Below are 18292 nucleotides of genomic sequence, written 5' to 3'. Positions count from 1 at the left end.
ATGAGAGCAAGAGAGAAGCAGAGGCTGGCCTGTGTGATGCCAGGGACCCAGCCCTAGTCTCTATGCCAGCAGCTCAGGCATTTCAGCGGCTGTGGGGCCTCCTCCCAGGCAGCTCAAATGTGTTCAGTTTGATCTGATTCTTAAAAAAATACCAGCGCACTTAGTGGTGATTAAAGAAAAAAAAATGGTATTGGTATTTTAATAGAAAGTACTTTAAATCTAAAGACTGACTTGAGGTACACAAGCACCTTTGTGCTCACTGTCCACTGTCGAAGGCTATAGACAGAACAAGTGGCACCTTTCATTTCACTTAAGTCTTCAGTGCCTCTCAGTGGGGTTTCGAGTCTTCTTCATAAACTTGCAGATATTTCTTGTAAGATATCTTCCCATATATTTCATCATTTTGTTGTTATGGTAAATGAGTCTGCTATACTTCTGGAAAGACATACTGATAATGTGATAAATGCAAACAGGTGAACAACTAGCTCTTTGCTAGAAAAAGGGCATTAGGGGCCGGGTGGTGGCGCACTTGGTTATTACACTGCTCAAGGACCCACGTTCGAGCCCCCAGTCCCCACCTGTAGTGAGAACGCTTTGTGAGTGGTAAAGCAGGGCTGCAGGTATCTCTCTGTCTTTCTCCCACTCTGTCCCCCCCTTTCCTCTCAATTTCTGGCTGTCTCTACCAAATAAAAATAGATAATAAAAAAAAAGATAGAAAAAGGGAAATAAGTAGGTTGGCAAGATTGCTCATTTGGATAGTGTGCTGCATTGTCAGTTGTATGCTTTGGTCTTTTTAAAAATATTTATTTATTTATTTATTCCCTGTTGCGTTGCCCTTGTTGTTTTATTGTAGTTATTATTGTTGTTGTTATTGATACTGTTGTTGTTGATATTGTTGTTGGGTAGGACAGAAACAAATGGAGAGAGGCAGGAAAGACAGAGAGGAGGAAAGAAAGACAGATACCAGCAGACCTGCTTCACTGCTTGTGAAGTGACTCCCCTGCAGGTGGAGAGCCAAGGGGCTCGAACCGGGATTCTTATGTTGATCTTTGTGCTTTGCACCACGTGCACTTAACCCGTTGCACTACCGCCCGACTCCCACTTTTGGTCTTTTTATGCTTACTTACAAATGAGAAAGTATTAAAATACTCATCACTAAGAAAATCTCCTTATGTAAATGGAGAGACAGAATAATAATTATATTAATAATCCAGAATATCATTGCTATTTGGATTACTGACCAGGGGTCAAAGTGGTGGGTCAGATTGGTGAACTCTCCCTAAATTACATTACACTCCCTTAGCTGTCTTAGGTGCTTAATGCAAACGAGTGTTTTGGGGAATAAAAAAAAAAAATCAGTAAATTATTGGCAATCTATGTGTAATAAAAGACTGTCTTATTATTGATTATCCTTTAAAAATATTGATTTTTACAAGAGAGCCATCAGAGCGCCTCCAGGAGTCTGACACATGCTGTGACAGGGGCTTTACTATCAATGATCTTACCACTGATTGTTAAAGCATCCGTACTGGTTACCATCTAATTTTGGTGCATGACTTCAGTGAGTGCTGACCAGGTGGGCCCCTATGGTGTGGCAGGCCCTATGCTAAGAGCATGAAAACTGAATGGGAAGCGTCCATGGCCGTGGGGAGTTCGAGCCAGGGGAGAGTCAGAGAAGCTGTGGATGAAGTGGAGGACTGAAATAGCTGTGCTGATCTGCTGGAGGACATCTGGCAACATCTGGAGACTTTTTGTTTGTCACAACTTGGGGGGAGGGTGAGACTGCAAGTACTGGGTAGCAGGCAGGGATGCTACCATCCTACAATGACCAGGATGGCTCCCACGACAAAAAATGATTCCGCCTCAAATGCCAGAATGGCTTGAGCGAGGTGGTGCAGCATCCAAGGTCAGATCGGTATTCAGATCAAAATTGGGTGAGACACAGACAGGCAGCAAATGGCAGAGGAGCCTCTCGGGCACCAGGGAAAGCTCTTCACATGTGTGCATGTGGAGAGTGAAGGGCAGCCAGGAAGCCGTTTCTTCTCCTTTGTATACTTCTTGCTTCCTGGTGAAATGAAGACTCCACAGGCTGCTGCTGGCCCCACTTCCGCATTCCAGTTTCCACGTGGCGGGCTCTGATGGCCGCCAGCCCGCTCTCACCTTTACCTGGATGGACTCTGCTTGTGACCAATCAGCGTGTGCTGCGCCCAGTTGGAACCTGTTAAAAGCTGGGCGCTGTGGCACAAGCCTGTGCGGGTCTGGTTGGAATCTGCCTGTGACCCGTTGACCTGAAATAAAGGTGACACCCCCCCCCCCCCCCGCCCTCCACGTGGCCTCAGGTCTCGTTCTTTGGTTACTTTTGAGCTGTATTATTTAGAAGTCTGTTTCTTTCTCTTGAAAAAAAGAGGTAGGGGATAAGAGCACAAAAAGCAGGAAGGTTGGAAGAGAGGCTACTTGTAGAACTATAGGCAGCCTAGGGAGGTAGCATAATGGTTATGCAAAATGACTTTCTGGCCAGAGGCACCAAAGGTCCCAGGTTCAGTCCCCAGCACAACGACAAGCCAGAGCTGAGCAGTGCTCTGGTTAAAACAAACAAAAAAAACTGTAGGTGCAGTTTTTGAAAAAGTGGTAAGTTTAGAGTGTTCTGGAAGCCCCGGTGTTGCATTTTGTACTTGTATGTCAGTCTCAGTCTTGCGCTGCTTCCGTACCCATCAGATCTCCACAGAAAGACAGAAGAGTTGGATTTAGAGCCAGACATTTTATTACTTTTTTTTTTTTTTAAAAGATTTTATTTATTCAGGAAGAATGAAAGAATCAGACATCCCTGGTACATGTGTTGCCGGGGATTGAACTCAGGACCTCATGCACGAGAGTCCAATGCCTTATCCACGGTGCCATGAGCCAGACAATTTATGTCCAGTACTTGGTTCTATATCCCTTGGCACTGATATTTGAATGTTATTTTAATTATTTTGACTAAAAATAAATAAATGAAAGCTACCTTACCAGTTTGACTATTCGATGATGAAGTTTCATAAGCTGGGAAGTTCAGTACAGGTACAAAGCTTTCTGCTCATCCTCCCTCCCTCGAGGTAAAGAATGATGAGGAAGACTGGAGAGGAGGAGTGGGGCCGAGAGAGAAGTGATTGGACAAAGCTGTGGCTTCTGTCGCTTTATTGCTTAACCAAGAGGAGAACGATCCTGATGGGTTTCATAAAATACAATCACACGTTGGTCGTTGGCCGCAGCCAAGCTTGAAGTCCCTTAAGAGATAATGGCCGGCTCTCCTTCCTCAGCTCTTGCCCCCACGTCTGAGAAGTAAAGATGACAGAACCCTTGTGTAGTGCGTGGAGCTCTCCAGGCCTGCCGATTTTACAAAGATATCTCCCTCCAGAAGAGACCCGAGAACTGCTGAGTCCTCAGTCTTCCTCCTTGGACGCTACCTGATTTGTTTGATCATTGGATGGATAAATGGACGAAATAACTTTCGCCAGTCACTAGGTGGACCTGGTATGAAAAAAATAATAAATTACTACGTGTATTGATAAACTCTTCATTTGAGCTATGTGCCTTGTGAAGTGGTTGCAGGCTGTGTGAAGGAACTTACACATCTGTTTCTCTCCTTTGAGGCAGCTGCAGGCAGACAAGTCACTGATACGGAGACTGAGCATGGCTGGAGGTCAGGGAGAGACCGGAGAACACCAGCCGCCTTCGCACTTCCACTCCAGCATTTCCCTGACTTAACGTTCATATAAGTTAAGCAAATAATATGCAGCACATGTGAAAAAATATATATATGTAGCACTGGGTGATCAGAACACTCCTCCCCACTCCACTGAGTTCAATTTCCGATCTCTCAACTAGTACAATCAATAATAGTTTCTTAAAATAGAATTTACTTACTTAGCACTAGAATCTTAAAAAAAAAAAAAAATCATTGAATCACTTTTCCGGAGAGGTTCTGCCTGGGATGTTCAGGAACGGAGAGAGTCAGAACTAAAAGTTGCTTTTCTACTTTGAGAAAAACAAAAAGCAAAAACAAATCGCCCTGAGGGTTTCCAGCCCACTTTTTCTGGGGTTGCCCCCGCCCCCGCCTGTGTTTTGCAGACTGCAGACACTGTCTTCCCAGAAGGCACCCACGACTCAAAGCTGTAGGAATCTGGGAGCAGCCCGCGTGTGGGTGCGGGCGCTGCTCTCGGGGGCTCGGCGCCCACCGCGCTGGGACCCGGGGCCGAGGAGGGGAGCGCGGGCTCGCTAGGCCACCTGGCCCCGGGCGGTGCAGACGCTCCGCTTCCCGGCCGCCTCCTTCGCTGCCCAGCGGGGCTCTGCTAACTCGGCTCTCTCCACTCTGCTTTCCAACTCGCTTCTTTGCCTGAGGAGCGCAGACTTTAGCCAAGTAGGCCAAAGAAAAAGCGAGAACCTTTGTGTTTATGGCGAGAGCCACCGCGTGGCGAGGGATAACCACGCGGAAGGAGGAAGCATTTTTGTCTCCGGCTGTTGCAAGCGGCAGAGGGAGGGAGAGGAGGAGGAGGGAAGAAGGCAGGGCCAAAAGTGGCCCTAAGGCGTGTAGTGTGCAGCGGGCGGCCGGGGAAGTCGGCAAACAAAGCGCCTCCCCGCACCCCGCTCAGTCCCCGCATCCCGCTCAGTCCCCGCAGCCTCCCCGCACCCCGCTCAGTCCCCGCAGCCTCCCCTCACCCCGCTCAGTCCCCGCAGCCTCCCCGCACCCCGCTCAGTCCCCGCAGCCTCCCCTCACCCCGCTCAGTCCCCGCAGCCTCCCCGCATCCCGCTCAGTCCCCGCAGCCTCCCCGCATCCCGCTCAATTCCCGCTCAGTCCCCGCATCCCGCTCAATCCCCGCAGCCCCCCCGCACCCCGCTCAGTCCCGCAGCCTCCCCGCATCCCGCTCAGTCCCCGCAGCCTCCCCGCATCCCGCTCAATCCCCGCAGCCCCCCCGCACCCCGCTCAGTCCCGCAGCCTCCCCGCACCCCGCTCAGTCCCGCAGCCCCCCGCATCCCGCTCAGTCTCCGCAGCCCCCCCGCACCCCGCTCAGTCCCGCAGCCCCCCCGCACCCCGCTCAGTCCCGCAGCCTCCCCGCACCCCGCTCAGTCCCGCAGCCTCCCCGCACCCCGCTCAGTCCCCGCAGCCTCCCCGCACCCCGCTCAGTCCCCACAGCCTCCCCGCATCCCGCTCAGTCCTGCAGCCTCCCCGCACCCCGCTCAGTCCCTGCGCCCTCGCTCAGTCCCGCAGCCTCCCCGAGCCCCTAGCCCCCCGAGCCCCCGGCCCGGCTGCCACCAGCTGTCCCCGGGGAGAGCGGGTGTCCCTCCGTCCCTCGGAAGCCGCGGCTGCTTCGCCTCCAGCCCCGCCCGAGGAGGAACCGCGCTCCAGCAGTGGCCCGGGAGCTTCCAGGCTGGGGCTTCCCCCCCACCCCACCCCACCCCACCCCACCCCACCCCACCCCACCCCACCCCACCCCACCCCCGGGGGCTCTGGTTTTCCGTTTTCGCCGTTTCAGATGTGTGTTCTCTTAGGTGTCTAGCAGTCGGTAAAACCACGGAAGGGGGGAAAAAGTCGTACAGTTGGTGCCTTCTTGTTGCTACAGTGACGCCGCTCCCCTTGTTTATTCATTTTAGGTCGTGTAATGGGAAAAACACACACACACACACACACCACCCGAGTTGTGTAAGCTCTGGCCCGGGCTCTCCATGGAGGCGGAGGGGGTGGGGACTGTGAGGGGAGGGTGGGAAGCTGGCTTTAATTTTCGTCGTGATCCGAAAACAGAGGCTCCAAAGTCTTGTTAGTCATCGTCTGGCCGCCTGGGTCTCCTCGGGTTTAACCTGATTTCCACGCGGCTCTGGCCGAGCGCGCCCCACGCGGTTTACAGAACCGAGCAGCACCGAGCCGGGCCGGGCAGACGGGTGGCGCTGACATGGCCACGAGGCTTGTTTACGCAGCTGGTTGGTTGGTTGGTTGGTTGGTTTCTCAGTCTCATTAAGTTTTTGTTTTATCAAAGCACTGCTCCGCTCTGGCTTATGGTGGTGCGGGGGCGGGGGGGGGGGTTGAAACTGGAACTCGGGAGCCTCAGGCATGAGAGTTTCTTTGCATGACCATGAGGCTATCTGCCCCCGCCCAAGTTTTACTAAGTCTTGTTGTGGCTAGTCTGACAGTTGACTTGAAAACAACGGGACAGACAGACTGACAGACGCGAGGGGTCGGACGGACACAGAGGGACAGAGGGAGGGCGCGCGTTTTTATCAGCCCGCAGTTGATCTTTTAAGGAGGGCGAAGTCCAGCAGGACTGTTGGGAGTCTCCCCAACTCTTAACCAAAACAAATCCACACGAACACGTGTTTACCTAATGACTAGTTTCAGTTGGAGAAACCGGATGCGGACTAGGGGGTCCCCACGCGGAAATTTTAAATTCCCGGAGTAGGCTGTGGACCCACACACGTGCGGCCCGGAGGGGGCGTCCCATGCCCACCCAGGCGGCCGGGGCCGGGGGGTGCGGGGCGGGCGCGGCCCGGGCGGTCCCCGGCGGAGACCCGGAGCATGTGAGCAGGACCGGCGTCGGCCGCCAACTGGGAGATTTCGAAACCGCCTCGCCATCCCGCCGGGCCCTCGCAGCTGGGGCCCGGGGCGCAGACAGTGGGGGGGGGGGCGCCCTGCCACCCTGCGCCCCTCTCCCGCGGTGGCACCCGGAGGCTGCGCCCCCGCGTCCCTGGCAGCCCTGCTTTCGGGAAGAAGTTACTTCTGGTCCCCAACGCCTTGCCGGGGGCCCCGCCCCTCCCCTTCAGTCACTGGTGGCTGTCGTTCTCGAGCTCGTGGAAGCCTGGGGCAGCTGTCAAAAAGGAGAGAGAGGGAGAGGGAGAGAGAGAGAGAGAGAATGAATGGAGCAAGGAAAGGAGGAAGAAAAGGGAGAAAGGCAGGCAGGCCAGTGGTGCACATGGTTAAGTGCACATGTTGCCAGGCACAAGGACCCAGGTTCAAGCCCCCGGTCCCCACCTGCAGGGGGAAAGCTTCACAAACTGAAGAAGTGTCTCTCTCTCTTCCCCCTCTGTCCTGCTCCTCAGTTTCTCGCTGTCCTATCAAATTAAGTATATAAATTTTTAAAAAAGAAAGTGAGAGGTGGAAATCATTTCCCGGAAGCAAAAAATAAAAGGGAGAGAGGGCGACCTTGTACCTTCATCTTCAGTAGCGCCCTTGCCAAGCGCACCCCGGCCAGCCCGGCTGTGGGCGGTGGGCTGCGGGCTGGCGGCGTGGCCCACGAGCCAGGGGCGTGTGTGTCCCCCGCGGGCCTCGGGAGGGAGGTGACAGCGGCCCGGGGCGCGGGCGGGGAGGGGCGGGGGACGGGGCGGGCGGCTGGGGGCGGAGGCAGGACCTCTGTACCTTCCCTCCGAGCCAGCACACTGACAGCGCCGAGGTGCACCCAGCCGGAGCGGGAAACAAAGGGCCGGGCCGAGGGGAGACTCGGGCGAGCCAGGAGAGCCCGGCTGGGGGCGGCCCCGGTGTCCCCGCGTCCCCCCCCCCCCCCCCGGGAGCGGGCGCCTGGCGGCCCGGAGAGCCGTTGGTGGCCGCGACTCCAGGAGTGAGTGTGGGCCGAGCGCGGCAGCCGTGGCCCCCCGGCCCCCCAACACTGCGGACGGCAGGAAGGGGAGCAGCGGCATGAAGGGCAAGCGAGGTAAGTTACCGGGCCGGGGGTCTGGGCCCCCCCCCCCAAAGCCGGGACGTGCTCGCCCCCCGGGCGCCGGGAGGGACCTGGTGGACTTTTCCTCCCCTGGGTCGCCCACCCCCCCGACCCAGGTCGGAGCCTCGCGGTTCCCTTTGTTGCAGCTGCGGCTGAAACGGCGGTTGCTGTGGCCCCCTGGGAGACGCCGCGCGGGAGCTGCGGGTGCGGGGGGCGCGGGCCCCGCACGCTGCTGGCACGTTGTCAGGAGACGCGCCGCCCTGGCCGTGCGGCCCCAAGTCGCATTGTCTCGGCCGCGTGGCCGCGCGCCCCTCGCGGGCCGGGTGGGCTGTGTGCGCCGCGTCGGGCCGTGGCGGGGCGGCCGGGACCCCCCACTTCTGCCGCGGAGCCCCGGGCTGCTGGGAGCCGCAGAGGTGCGGCCCCTTTGTCTGAAAGTTGCGGTCTGTCCGCCCCCTCCTCCTCTTTCCAACACTTTTCCTCCCTACTGGGCCCGGGCAGGTCTCGTCTTTTGGGGATGGGGTGTTTCGCAGTTTGCCCTCCGATTTTTTTCCCCTGGGTGTCGCTAACTGCTCAGTGACAAGACTTTTTTTTCCCAGGCCGGGAGTTTGTTAAAAAAAAAAAAAAAAGAGAGAGAGAGAGAGACAAGACTTTTTTTCCTTTACAAAGTCTTGTCACTGAGCAGTTCAAGTTTTCCCACGATGGCTCTGGGGGCCGCCTGTCAATGCGCGGTGACTGTGTCATGGTTTCCAACAAGCCTTCTGGAAGCGGGGACAGACACACAACTTCACAACTCGCCGTCCGCCTGGCTTCCAGCCCGCAGGACTCCAGGAAAGGAGGAGCCGGGCGGCTCCGGGTCCCGGAAGGTGGTTAAGCCCCCTTCCCAGGTGCCCCCCAGCCGGCCGCGGGCCCCGGGGCTTTTCCTGCCGGGATCTGGGGGAGGGTCGCGGGGGGTGGGGGGCAGGCGCGCGGCGGCCCGGGCTCCAACTGCATTTTTCCAGTTCCAACCGTCACATCGCAGCCCCCTCGCTCGGGGAGGGGCCCCCCTCGGCCACGAGTCACTGGGGCTCCTCTTTCTCTTGATTTAAAAACAATCCGCCCCCCTTTCTTTTTCTTTTTCTTTCTTTTTTTTTCGGGGGGGGGATTTATTTATTGGATAGACAGAAATCGAGAGGGAAAGGAAGAGAGGCAGAGACACCTGCAGACCTGGCTCACCGCTCGCAAAGTCGTCCTTTCCCCCCCGCAGGTAGGGACTGGGGTGCGGGGGAGGGGGGGTGGAGGAGGACTCGAACCCGGGTCCTTGCGCTGCACCGGTGACATGTGCGTTCCCACTCGGCCCGTTTGGTTGTTGTGACTGACAGCCAGCCGGAGTCTGCAGACGTCAGCCCGGGGCATTCGTCGGAGGTGGTGGAACCCCCTGGCACAGCACGCGGGGCGTCCCGGAAGCCGGGGGGGGGGCCTGTGCCCAGCTTGGGGCGCCGCCGGGCCGCGTCCTCGCTGCTAGGCCCGCCCGCCTCGGGCTGGAGCCCCCGCGGCAGCTGGGCGGGTGGGGGCGGGGCGGGAGCCGCTGGGACGTTGGTCCCCCCTCCCCCCCCAGGCCTCCCCGGGCCCGGGCCGCATCCCCGGTACGCCGTCCCCTCGGCCGCCCCGCTCCGACTCTTGGAAACAATGAAAGGTCACGTGTTGGAGGGGAACTTTTTCTGTTTTTCTTTTTTTTTTTTTTCTTCTGGGGAAGCGGAGACTACAGAGATTTTCTTTCCCTTTTTAGGTTTTCCTGGCAAATCTTGTGTGTGTGTCTGGCGGGGGCTGGGAAGGCCCCCTTAGAACGCTTCTTGAAACTCGAAACTTTTTTTTTACTTAACGAAGGAGATAGGCTGATGGTGGTGCTGGGGATTGAACCTGGGGCCTCAGCCTCAGGCAGAAGAGTCTTTTTGCAGTTTTATTACTTATTTATTATCATACCCCCCCCCCCCCAGGCCCCTGTTGAGCTCTGGCTAGATGGTGATGCTGGGGATTGAACCTAGGACTTCAGAGCCCCAGGCAGGAAAGTCTTTTGTACAATTGTTATGCTGTCTGCCTTACGGCTTCCTTCACTTCCTCCTCCTACTCATTATTATTATTATTATTATTATTATCGTCGTCATTATTACTACCACCGTCATTACTGTTAACTATTCCCTGCTCAACTCTGGCTGGTAGTGGTGCTGGGGATTGAACCGGGAGTCCCAGGGGGCCTCAGGCAGAAAAGTGGTTTGCAGAACCATTATGCTGTGTCTGCAGCCCAAAGCCCGAATCTCCTGCAGCCCTGGGCTGGCGCGGTTGTAGGGGCCAAGAACAAAAGCCCCTTCTTCTCCTGGGCTCCCCCCGCCCCTGGGTCCCACTCCTTCTCCACCCAATGCGGAGCTCCTGGGGGCGGGCCAGGTCCCAGGAAAGTGTGTGTGTGTGTGTGTGTGTGTGTGTGTGTGTGTGTGTGTCTGTCTGTCTGTCTCTCTCGAGTGTGTGGGGAGGTGGACCTTTGTCTCTTTCAGAAAAGTCTGGGACATCCAAAGTTTCTTGAAAACAAAAAGCTCCTTCCTCGGGCGCACCCTGCGGTGGCCGGGCTGGGTTTGCTTTCTGCGGATGGATGGTCACAACGTCTCCGGGCTTGCCAGACAAGCTTTGGACTGTTTTCTTCTTCTTTCTTCTTCTTCTTCTTTAAACGTTGAATGATGATCCTGTAAGAAAACCCCCCAGAGCGATCTCGGCTCCTGTTGTGGCCGAGGTTGGGCTGTAGGAATCCGTGCTGGGGGGTGGGGTGGGGGTGGCAGTGTGACTCCTGCCCCTGCCCCTCGCGGGCTTTTCAGCTCTTTCCCGAGACCTTTTTCCAGCCTCTTGGGGAGGGAGGGGGGGGGTTGTTTAAAGTCTGACCAGCTTTCTGGGGCCTCCCTCCCATGCCTTCTCCACCTCCCCAGCTCCTAAGCCGAAGAGGGGCGGGGGTGGGCGGGGTGGCTGCTGAGCCGGGGGCCCGCAGGGCGGCGGCTCCATCGCCTTGTAAGTGGCTGCGGTGGGGAGCTCCATGCCCGCCTCCCGCCCGCCCCCGGCCGCAGAGTCCGGCGGAGCCTTTGGAAACCGGCCGTGACCCGGAGACTTCTCAGAGAGCCGGGTTACAGTAGGAGGTGAGGGACGTGGGACAGCCACTTTGTTTCTCCGAGTCGAGCCGCCGTCCGGAGGGAGAGTTTGCCCTGCTGCGGCCCCGACTGCGGCCAGAGGCGGTGCGGGGGCATCGGCCGGCCGCCCGGGGCCGGTGCCCGGCTTCCCGCCCGCCCGCAGCTGCCTTCACCCCAGCCGTGCTGTGTGTGCTGAGCAATCAGGCTTCTTGTCAAAGCAAGCAGATCAAAGGGCAGGCTTCCGGGTTTTGTCTGTGTTTCTCTCTCTCTCTCTCTCTCTTTTTCCCCTTCCTTTTTTTTTTTTTTTTTTGTTTCTAACTCTGCTGTTGTCAACTTACAGTCAGGAATTCACTGTTCAGTGAACAAATTCTCACACTTTTCTAGATTAAAAAAGAGAGGGGGATAATAAGTCGTCTTGAGAAGAATGACTTTTCAGACAAACAGAAAAACGGGACCTTGTCTACATAACTTTAAGTTTTCTGTTGTAGAAGGTCTGTTGGAATAAACAAATCAAGAAATGGTCACCAAGTGAAGCGTGGACAGTATGGATAGCCTCACCCCAAATTCCAACTACTTCATTTTTTAAAAAGTTTGTTGTCTCCACAGTGAAAGTTGTTTCAGTTTTAAACTTGCTCTTTTTTTTTTTTTTTTTTTTTTTTTGGGAAAGCAGTTTAATAAAATTTTCCGGGAAGAGAAACATCAAATACCTGACAGTTAAAATGCAGGATTCTTCTTTTGTGGTTTATTGGTGACTGTTTGTTCCGCTGTGGGCTAAAGTGAATTTGCAAGATCATTCTCGTTTGGAAGAGTCTGCCTTTATTAGCCGACACTCCCTCCAGCACCTTCTGCCCCCTGCAGTCTGAAGCTATAACTGCTTCACCAAGTAAAGATTCAGTTAACCGGTGTTGTATTTCATCTGCAGAACTTTGAATGAATAGCTTTCTGAGTTTCATTGTGTGAACATGCTTATAAAAGAATTGGGTCTTAAGGAAATTTCTTTAAAATAACTTTGGACGGCTTATCACAGTGAGGATCAATTCTAGTTTATTTCCTGTCTGCACAAACTGCTGAATTAAAGGCTGTCAACAAAACTAGGAATACATTCTCTTTGAATTAACTTCCATAATACAGCAGTACTGCTATCTCACAGTGTGGTGTAATGTGTGACTCATTGCTTCTTTTTAATTCTAAGCTGTTGAACAGACTGTTTGCTTGTTCACAGTTGTCTATTGTAGTTTTGAAAGGAAGAGTGATAATAGCCTTAGTCATTTAAGTTTTCAGAGTTCAAAATTATGTTTAAATATCTATAAGGGCTTGGTCTGATCTTAAAAAATTTTCAGTTTGATTCTGATTTAAGTATTCTCTGTAGCTTGTAAATTCTTAGAATTTTTGGTAGGATTAAGATACTTACAAAACAAAGGCTTCATTGGGAGGTGCATATTCAGTTGCTTTTTTTTTTTTTTTGTCAAATTATAATGAGCTAAACTCCTTTTTTAAACTGGCGGTTAATCTTTTGGGAAACTTGCAAGCTTATTTGGTACAAGACATCCTTTGACCTGATGGAAGTACTGATAGAAGGAAGGTATTTTTGTATGGTGACACTGAAAACTCAGAGGTTGATTTTTGTCAAACAAAAAGCCACCAGACCTATACATTAAGAAGCAGGCCTTGATTTTTTTTTTTTTTTTTTTTTTTTGAGTAAACGTAGTGTGAATCAAGAGGACCATGGAATCGGCAGAAAAGCCTGATAAGCATTTGATTCTTGGGGCCCTGACTAGACTGTTGAGGGCTCACTAGGCCACTGGCGCGCTGACCTGCAGGAGGGGGGTGGTGGCATTCCATCGGGGCTGCACCTCCCAGCCTTGGTTGAGGAAGGCTGGCTCCTGGTCTGGGCGGCTCTGTGCCTTAAAGCCCTGCGCAGCTAGACTTTGCTGAACATCATTCAGAAGGAATGTGAGAAGTTAACTCTCCCAGGGCAGTGGGTGAGAAAGGGCATCTGCTGGCTGGGAATCTGGCATGTGTTTCTTTTCTTTAAAAAAAAAATTTTATTGGAGAGTTAAGAGCTTTACAGGGCAGTTGCTGACGGATGGGCACACTTTTCTTTCATTAAAACAAACAAACAAACAAACAAAAAAACCTGTCATTGATTTTATTTATTTCCAGAGCACTGCTCAGCTCTGGCTTATGGTGATGCTGGGGATCGACCCTGGGGCTTTGGAGCCTCAGGCGTGAGTCTCTTTGTATAACCATTATGCTACCTGCCCCTGCCCTAGCATGTTTCTAGACAAATGGGCATTTTACATGTGTTTCAGGACAGCAAAGAGTGGTCTTTTCCTGGACTCTTTCTTAGCAGTTGAGAAAGTGGGGTCACGCTGAAGAGGCCCGGGAGAGGTGCCTGGCCGCACGCAGGTGCTCTGCTGATAGGATAGCAGCCGTTGACGGTCGGTCGGCCTTTGTCCTCACCTAGGCGTTGTGGCGGCTTCTGGCAGTGAGACGGAGGATGATGACAGCATGGACGCCCCCTTGGACCTTTCCTCTTCTGCCGCCGCCTCAGGCAAGAGAAGGCGAAGGGGCAACCTCCCCAAGGAGTCCGTCCAGATTCTCCGAGACTGGCTGTATGAACACCGGTATAACGCCTACCCCTCCGAGCAAGAGAAAGCGTCGCTGTCCCAGCAGACACACCTGTCTACACTACAGGTAAGCTGGGAGGACGCGGGGGGGGGGGGCGGTTTTCTTTCTTTTTTGCCAGAGCGCTGCTCAGCTCTGTTTCATGGTGGCTCTGGGGATTGAAGACTGAACCTGGGACCTTGGAGCCTCAAACATGAAAGTCTCTCTGCGTAACCGTCATGCTGCCTACCCCTTCCTTTCTCTTGTAAACGTTGTAGTGCTAATATCGGAAGACTGGCTATTTGGAGTAACAGAGTCTTTGACAGCCATCTGTCAAGCAGCTTTTCCTTTAATGCCTGTCTTTCTACAACATAATACGGGGAGGTTAAGTCCTTTTGCCCAGGAAACTGGTTTGATAAACAAGGACAGACTTGAGTGAGGTAATTCATGCTCTGTCTGTTGACGCAGTCATTTGAACTGGGGAAAAATCAGTAACTGGGAGGAGCGGCCCTTCTTACACAGGAAAGGCCTTCCTGTCGTTGATTAACTTTAACACTAGGATAGTAGGCGCTAGTTTAACGGGGAAGAAATGAAAAGCAAATCTCCCTCCCTCAAGTTATCTTCAGACATCTGAGAATTTCATATGACTTTTTCTTGTGAAAAAGACTGAAGGGTGATGAGACACAACAGGGAATTTGTATGAGAAGGGGAAGCTTATGGCAGCAAGCAGCCCCCTCGGTGTGACTGGGGCATTCTGAAACTGCCCTTCCACGCCTTCCGTGCGGGTGCTGAACAGTGTGCTCGGTGATTCCAGGTCTGCAACTGGTTCATCAACGCCCGCCGGAGGCTCCTCCCTGACATGCTGAGGAAGGACGGCAAGGATCCCAATCAGTTCACCATTTCCCGTCGCGGGGCCAAGACCTCTGAAGCCGGCTCCGTGGAGTCAGCAGTGGGCAAGAGCTTCATGCCGCCTCTAGACGAGAGCCCGTTTCACCCCTGCGCAGCCGGACCAAACCCAGCCTTGGGGACACCGCTGTCCCCCAAGCCGCCGTCCCCGGGCTCCGTGTTGGCCCGCCCGTCAGTGATCTGTCACACCACTGTGACCGCGCTGCAGGATGGCCCCTACTCTCTCTGCCAGCCCGGCGGTGTGGCTGTGGGCCACAGCGCGGATGCCCAGCGAGCGGCACCCAGCAGTTTTACAGACACCTGCCTCGGGTACCCAGAGGACACGTGTAGGTCTGGACCGGGCACGAACACGCAGAGCGGCCTCTTCAACACTCCGCCTCCTACTCCGCCCGACCTCAACCAGGATTTCAGTGGGTTTCAGCTCCTAGTGGACGTGGCCCTCAAACGGGCTGCCGAGATGGAGCTTCAGGCAAAGCTCACAGCCTGACCCTCTTCCAAGCAAAATGGGTCGCAAAAATGTTCTGGTTGCCGGGTCGAGGCACGAGATGAATTGTGTGATTTATACATGTATTTTTTTATTAATATTTGCACATGGGATTGCTAAAATGAAGCCTCCTGTTACTGAGATGTCTTCAATGGAATACAGTCATTCCAAGAACTATAAACTCAAAAGCTACTGTAGAAACAAAGGTTTTCTTTTAAAAACGTTTCTTGGTAGATTATTCAAAATGTGAGATGGTTCCCAAGATCATGTGATTCCCCCTCCCTCCCCTTTTGTTGTTTTTTTTTTTTTTTTCAGACTGTGCAATACTTAGAGAACCGACAGCATCTTCTCATTCCTGTGTGGAACACGATGCCCACATATGTCCAACTGAATACATTTTTTCATTTTTTTTCCAAGCACATATGAATCTAGTTGATTGCCTTTTTTTTCATGACATAATAAAATATTTTCTTTAAAAAAGTACAGTAGCACAGAGTATTTCATCGAAGGCATTTCTGTAACTGTGTAGGAGTATAGCATCCAGCACCCAGGAAGTTGGGAATAAAGTGTAGAGTGAGTTAAGTGGGTGTCACCAGCCCTTTGGAGAAGCACAGAGAAGAGTCGTGTGTGTGATTATTTACTCTTTTTAAAATTTAATTATTATTGGATGGGCACAGAGAAATTGCGAGGGGGGGGAGAGAGAGAGGATAGAGGGAGAGAGACCCCTGCAGCCCTGCTTCACCATTTGTGAAGATTCGCCCTGCAGGTGGGGACCAGGGGCTTGAGCCTGGGTCCTTGTGCGCTGTAATGTGTGCGCTCAACCAGGTGCGCCACCGCCTGGCCCTCGATTATTTACTCTTGATAGACAGAAGAGCAGGACCTTAAATCTGAGCCCGTATGGTAAACTGACAGTTTCTTAGTGTTGGGCTAACCAGTTAAGTCCTTGATGATTGGGCCTGTGCATTTTAAGACCTAGATAGTGCTGTGGGGTCTGGGAGTGTCTGGCCATGGTTTAACTTTTCAGAAGTGACAACCCAAGCAATCTTTTCTTAACTATCTTTGGAAGTAACCTTGGTTTACTGGCATAGTTAGGTAAGGTCTATACATTCAAATAGAGTGTTGATTGTATAAAAATGACACTAAGTATCTTAAGTGTTTTCTAAGGTGGTCAAGCAATGGGATTCTGTTAATTTTTTTTTATTTTATTTGTTTATTAGTGAGAAAGATAGGAGGAGAGAGAAAGAGCCAGGCATAACTCTGGTCCATGTGCTGCCGGGGATTGAACTCGGGACCTCACGTTCGAGAGTTCAATGCCCTATCCATTGTGCCACCTCCCGAACCACTTCTTTCCCTTTTTTATTATCTTTTTTTAAAGGGAGATTTTAAATATTTATTTATATTTTTAATTTTTTAACCAGAGCACTGTTGAGCTCTGGCTTATGGTCGTGCGGGGGATTGAACCTGGGACTTTGGAGCCTCAGGCATGAGAGTCTGTTTGCATAACCATTATGCTATCTACCCTCCGCCCCTTTTTTATTTATTAAATAGAGACAGCCAGAAATCAAGAGGGAAGGTAGTAACAGAGAGGAAGAGAGACACCTGCAGCCCTGCTTTACCAGTCGTGAAGCTTTCTCCCTGCAGGCGGGGACCGGGGGGCCGGAGCCTACATCCTAGCGCATAGTAACGTGCGCTTAACCAGGTGTGCCACAATCCGGCCCCATGTGAAGTTTATTTCCTAAGGTGTCACAGTTTGGGGGGGGGGACAGTGGTGCTAGGCAGGTGTGGCATGTTGGGGGAATTGACGACTTGTATGAAGCAAGAGCGGTCAGAAGGGCACTGGTGGCGCTCTGTGGTTATTTCTGTGCTTGAGCAGGTGTGTCACATGTCAGACACACTCCGCAGTCTCTTTGTGGGCACAGTGCTAGTCTGCCCTGCCCTGCCCTGCCCTGCCTGTCTCTAAATTACCTAAGTTGGGGGGAACACCGTAGCTTTACTATTATTCTTATTTGAAGAACATAGAAAAATTCTTCCAGGTGTGTTTCTTAACTTGGAAATTTCGTTTTGAAAGTCTGTTGTAGAAAGAACTAAATTAAAACTTTGTCAGTGAAAGAGAAATCGGAAGAGCAGAAGGACCCAGGGTCGGGCCTCACGCGCGGTGTCTGTCTGTCTCTCTCCCTCTGTCTCCCCTCACCCCTCTCAATTTCTGGCTGTCTCTATCCAATAAATAAAAGTAATTCAAAAAAACATTTTAAAAAAAGTTGGTAAAACAACCAAAAAAAAAAAAAAAAAGGAGGCGGCACGGTGCCCTATGATGCCCTGGTCTGGGTGTGGGGCCTGGAGCGGCCTCTCGGATGGGGACTTTGTTAAGGTCACAGATAGATGCCGTCAAAAGGGAACACAACAAGTATATAGACGGCAAAATAAGCACCTACAATAAAAATGAAAATAAAGATTACCTGCTCAGGCAGTTAGAATCACCCTAGACTGGAAATAAAAGGAATTTTAAGTAATTCATTTACTTTCTGTTTTTTTCCGATACCAGAACCCTTCTCAGCTCTGGCTTATGGTGGTGCAGGAACCTGGGACTTTGGAGCCTCAGGCACGAGAATTTCTTTCTCTTTTAACTATCTACCTAGGGGAGAGGGACAGTCAAATCAAGTGAGAAGGGGAGATAGAGAGGGACAGAGACAGTGAGACACCGCAGCCCTGCTTCACCACTCACAAAACTTTTCCCCCCTGCGGGTGGGGGCCAGGGGTTCGGAACACGAGTCCTGCGCACTGTAACTCAACCAGGTGCACCACTGCCCAGCCCTTCCCCTTCCCTTCTTAATTTCTGGCTATCTAATAAATCAAGTTAAAAAAAAAAAAAAAGGGAAAGCCTCTAGTTTCTGCCTGATTGCCAGTAAGTTTCCAGGCCTCCAATTCATTGTTTGTATTAATCACTCCTGTGGGTGGGTGAGGAGGTTAGTGGTGCCCAGTGCGGTCACTGACACCCGGGCATGATGTCTCATCTCCCCGTGAAGGTCTCTGCAGAACTCTGTACAAGCGAGGTCTTTCCACTTCACCATGCGCCAGGACCCCCAGCGTCCCTTCAGCCCTTCCCACCTGTGTGCCTTCCCCAGAGCCCTTTCATGCAGCCTGCCGTGCCTGACCCCAGAGCCCTTTCATGCAACCTGCCGTGCCTGACCCCAGAGCCCTTTCATGCAGCCTGCCGTGCCTGACCCCAGAGCCCTTTCATGCAGCCTGCCGTGCCTGACCCAAGCTTACTTTTGTGTTCTCACTCCCTGTCCTTATTTGTGAAGTCCTGGCTGTAAGTGAGATCACTCAATACTTGGCCTTCTCTTTTTGGCTTATCTCACTCAACATGATGTCTTCAAGTCCCATCGCAGTTGACAGCAAGGAGATGACTCCATCATTTTTAACAACTGAGTATTTCTGTTCATAGACCGCAATTTTTTTTTTTTTTTTTTTTT

The 18292-nt window shown here is 52.7% G+C and overlaps 1 protein-coding gene and 1 long non-coding RNA gene across 3 annotated transcripts; one reads left to right on the top strand and one right to left on the bottom strand.

Moving 5' to 3' along the window:
• Positions 1–2369: 2369 nt before the first annotated feature.
• LOC132540954 (uncharacterized) lies at positions 2370–4594 on the bottom strand. The gene is made up of 2 exons (XR_009552170.1): positions 3608–4594; positions 2370–3507 (listed from the first exon to the last, which is right to left on the bottom strand). It is a non-coding gene; the product is annotated as an uncharacterized LOC132540954 (long non-coding RNA).
• Positions 4595–7398: 2804 nt separating this feature from the next.
• On the top strand, positions 7399–17329 carry TGIF1 (TGFB induced factor homeobox 1). 2 transcript variants are annotated; one of them, XM_007519868.3, is made up of 3 exons: positions 7399–7673; positions 13290–13519; positions 14244–17329. In XM_007519868.3, the coding sequence occupies exons 1-3, from the start codon at positions 7658–7660 to the stop codon at positions 14820–14822; spliced, it is 825 nt and encodes a 274-aa protein (XP_007519930.1). In that variant the 5' UTR covers positions 7399–7657; the 3' UTR covers positions 14823–17329. The 2 variants fall into 2 exon arrangements, with proteins under 2 accessions (XP_007519930.1, XP_060056741.1); XM_060200758.1 differs by lacking the exon at positions 7399–7673 and adding an exon at positions 9007–9351.
• Positions 17330–18292: the final 963 nt, after the last annotated feature.

The sequence above is a fragment of the Erinaceus europaeus genome, chromosome 10, assembly GCF_950295315.1.
Source record: "Erinaceus europaeus chromosome 10, mEriEur2.1, whole genome shotgun sequence".
Lineage (NCBI taxonomy): Eukaryota > Metazoa > Chordata > Mammalia > Eulipotyphla > Erinaceidae > Erinaceus > Erinaceus europaeus.
The sequence above is the reverse complement of the archived record's forward strand: the minus strand, read 5'-3'. Positions and strand labels throughout refer to the sequence as shown.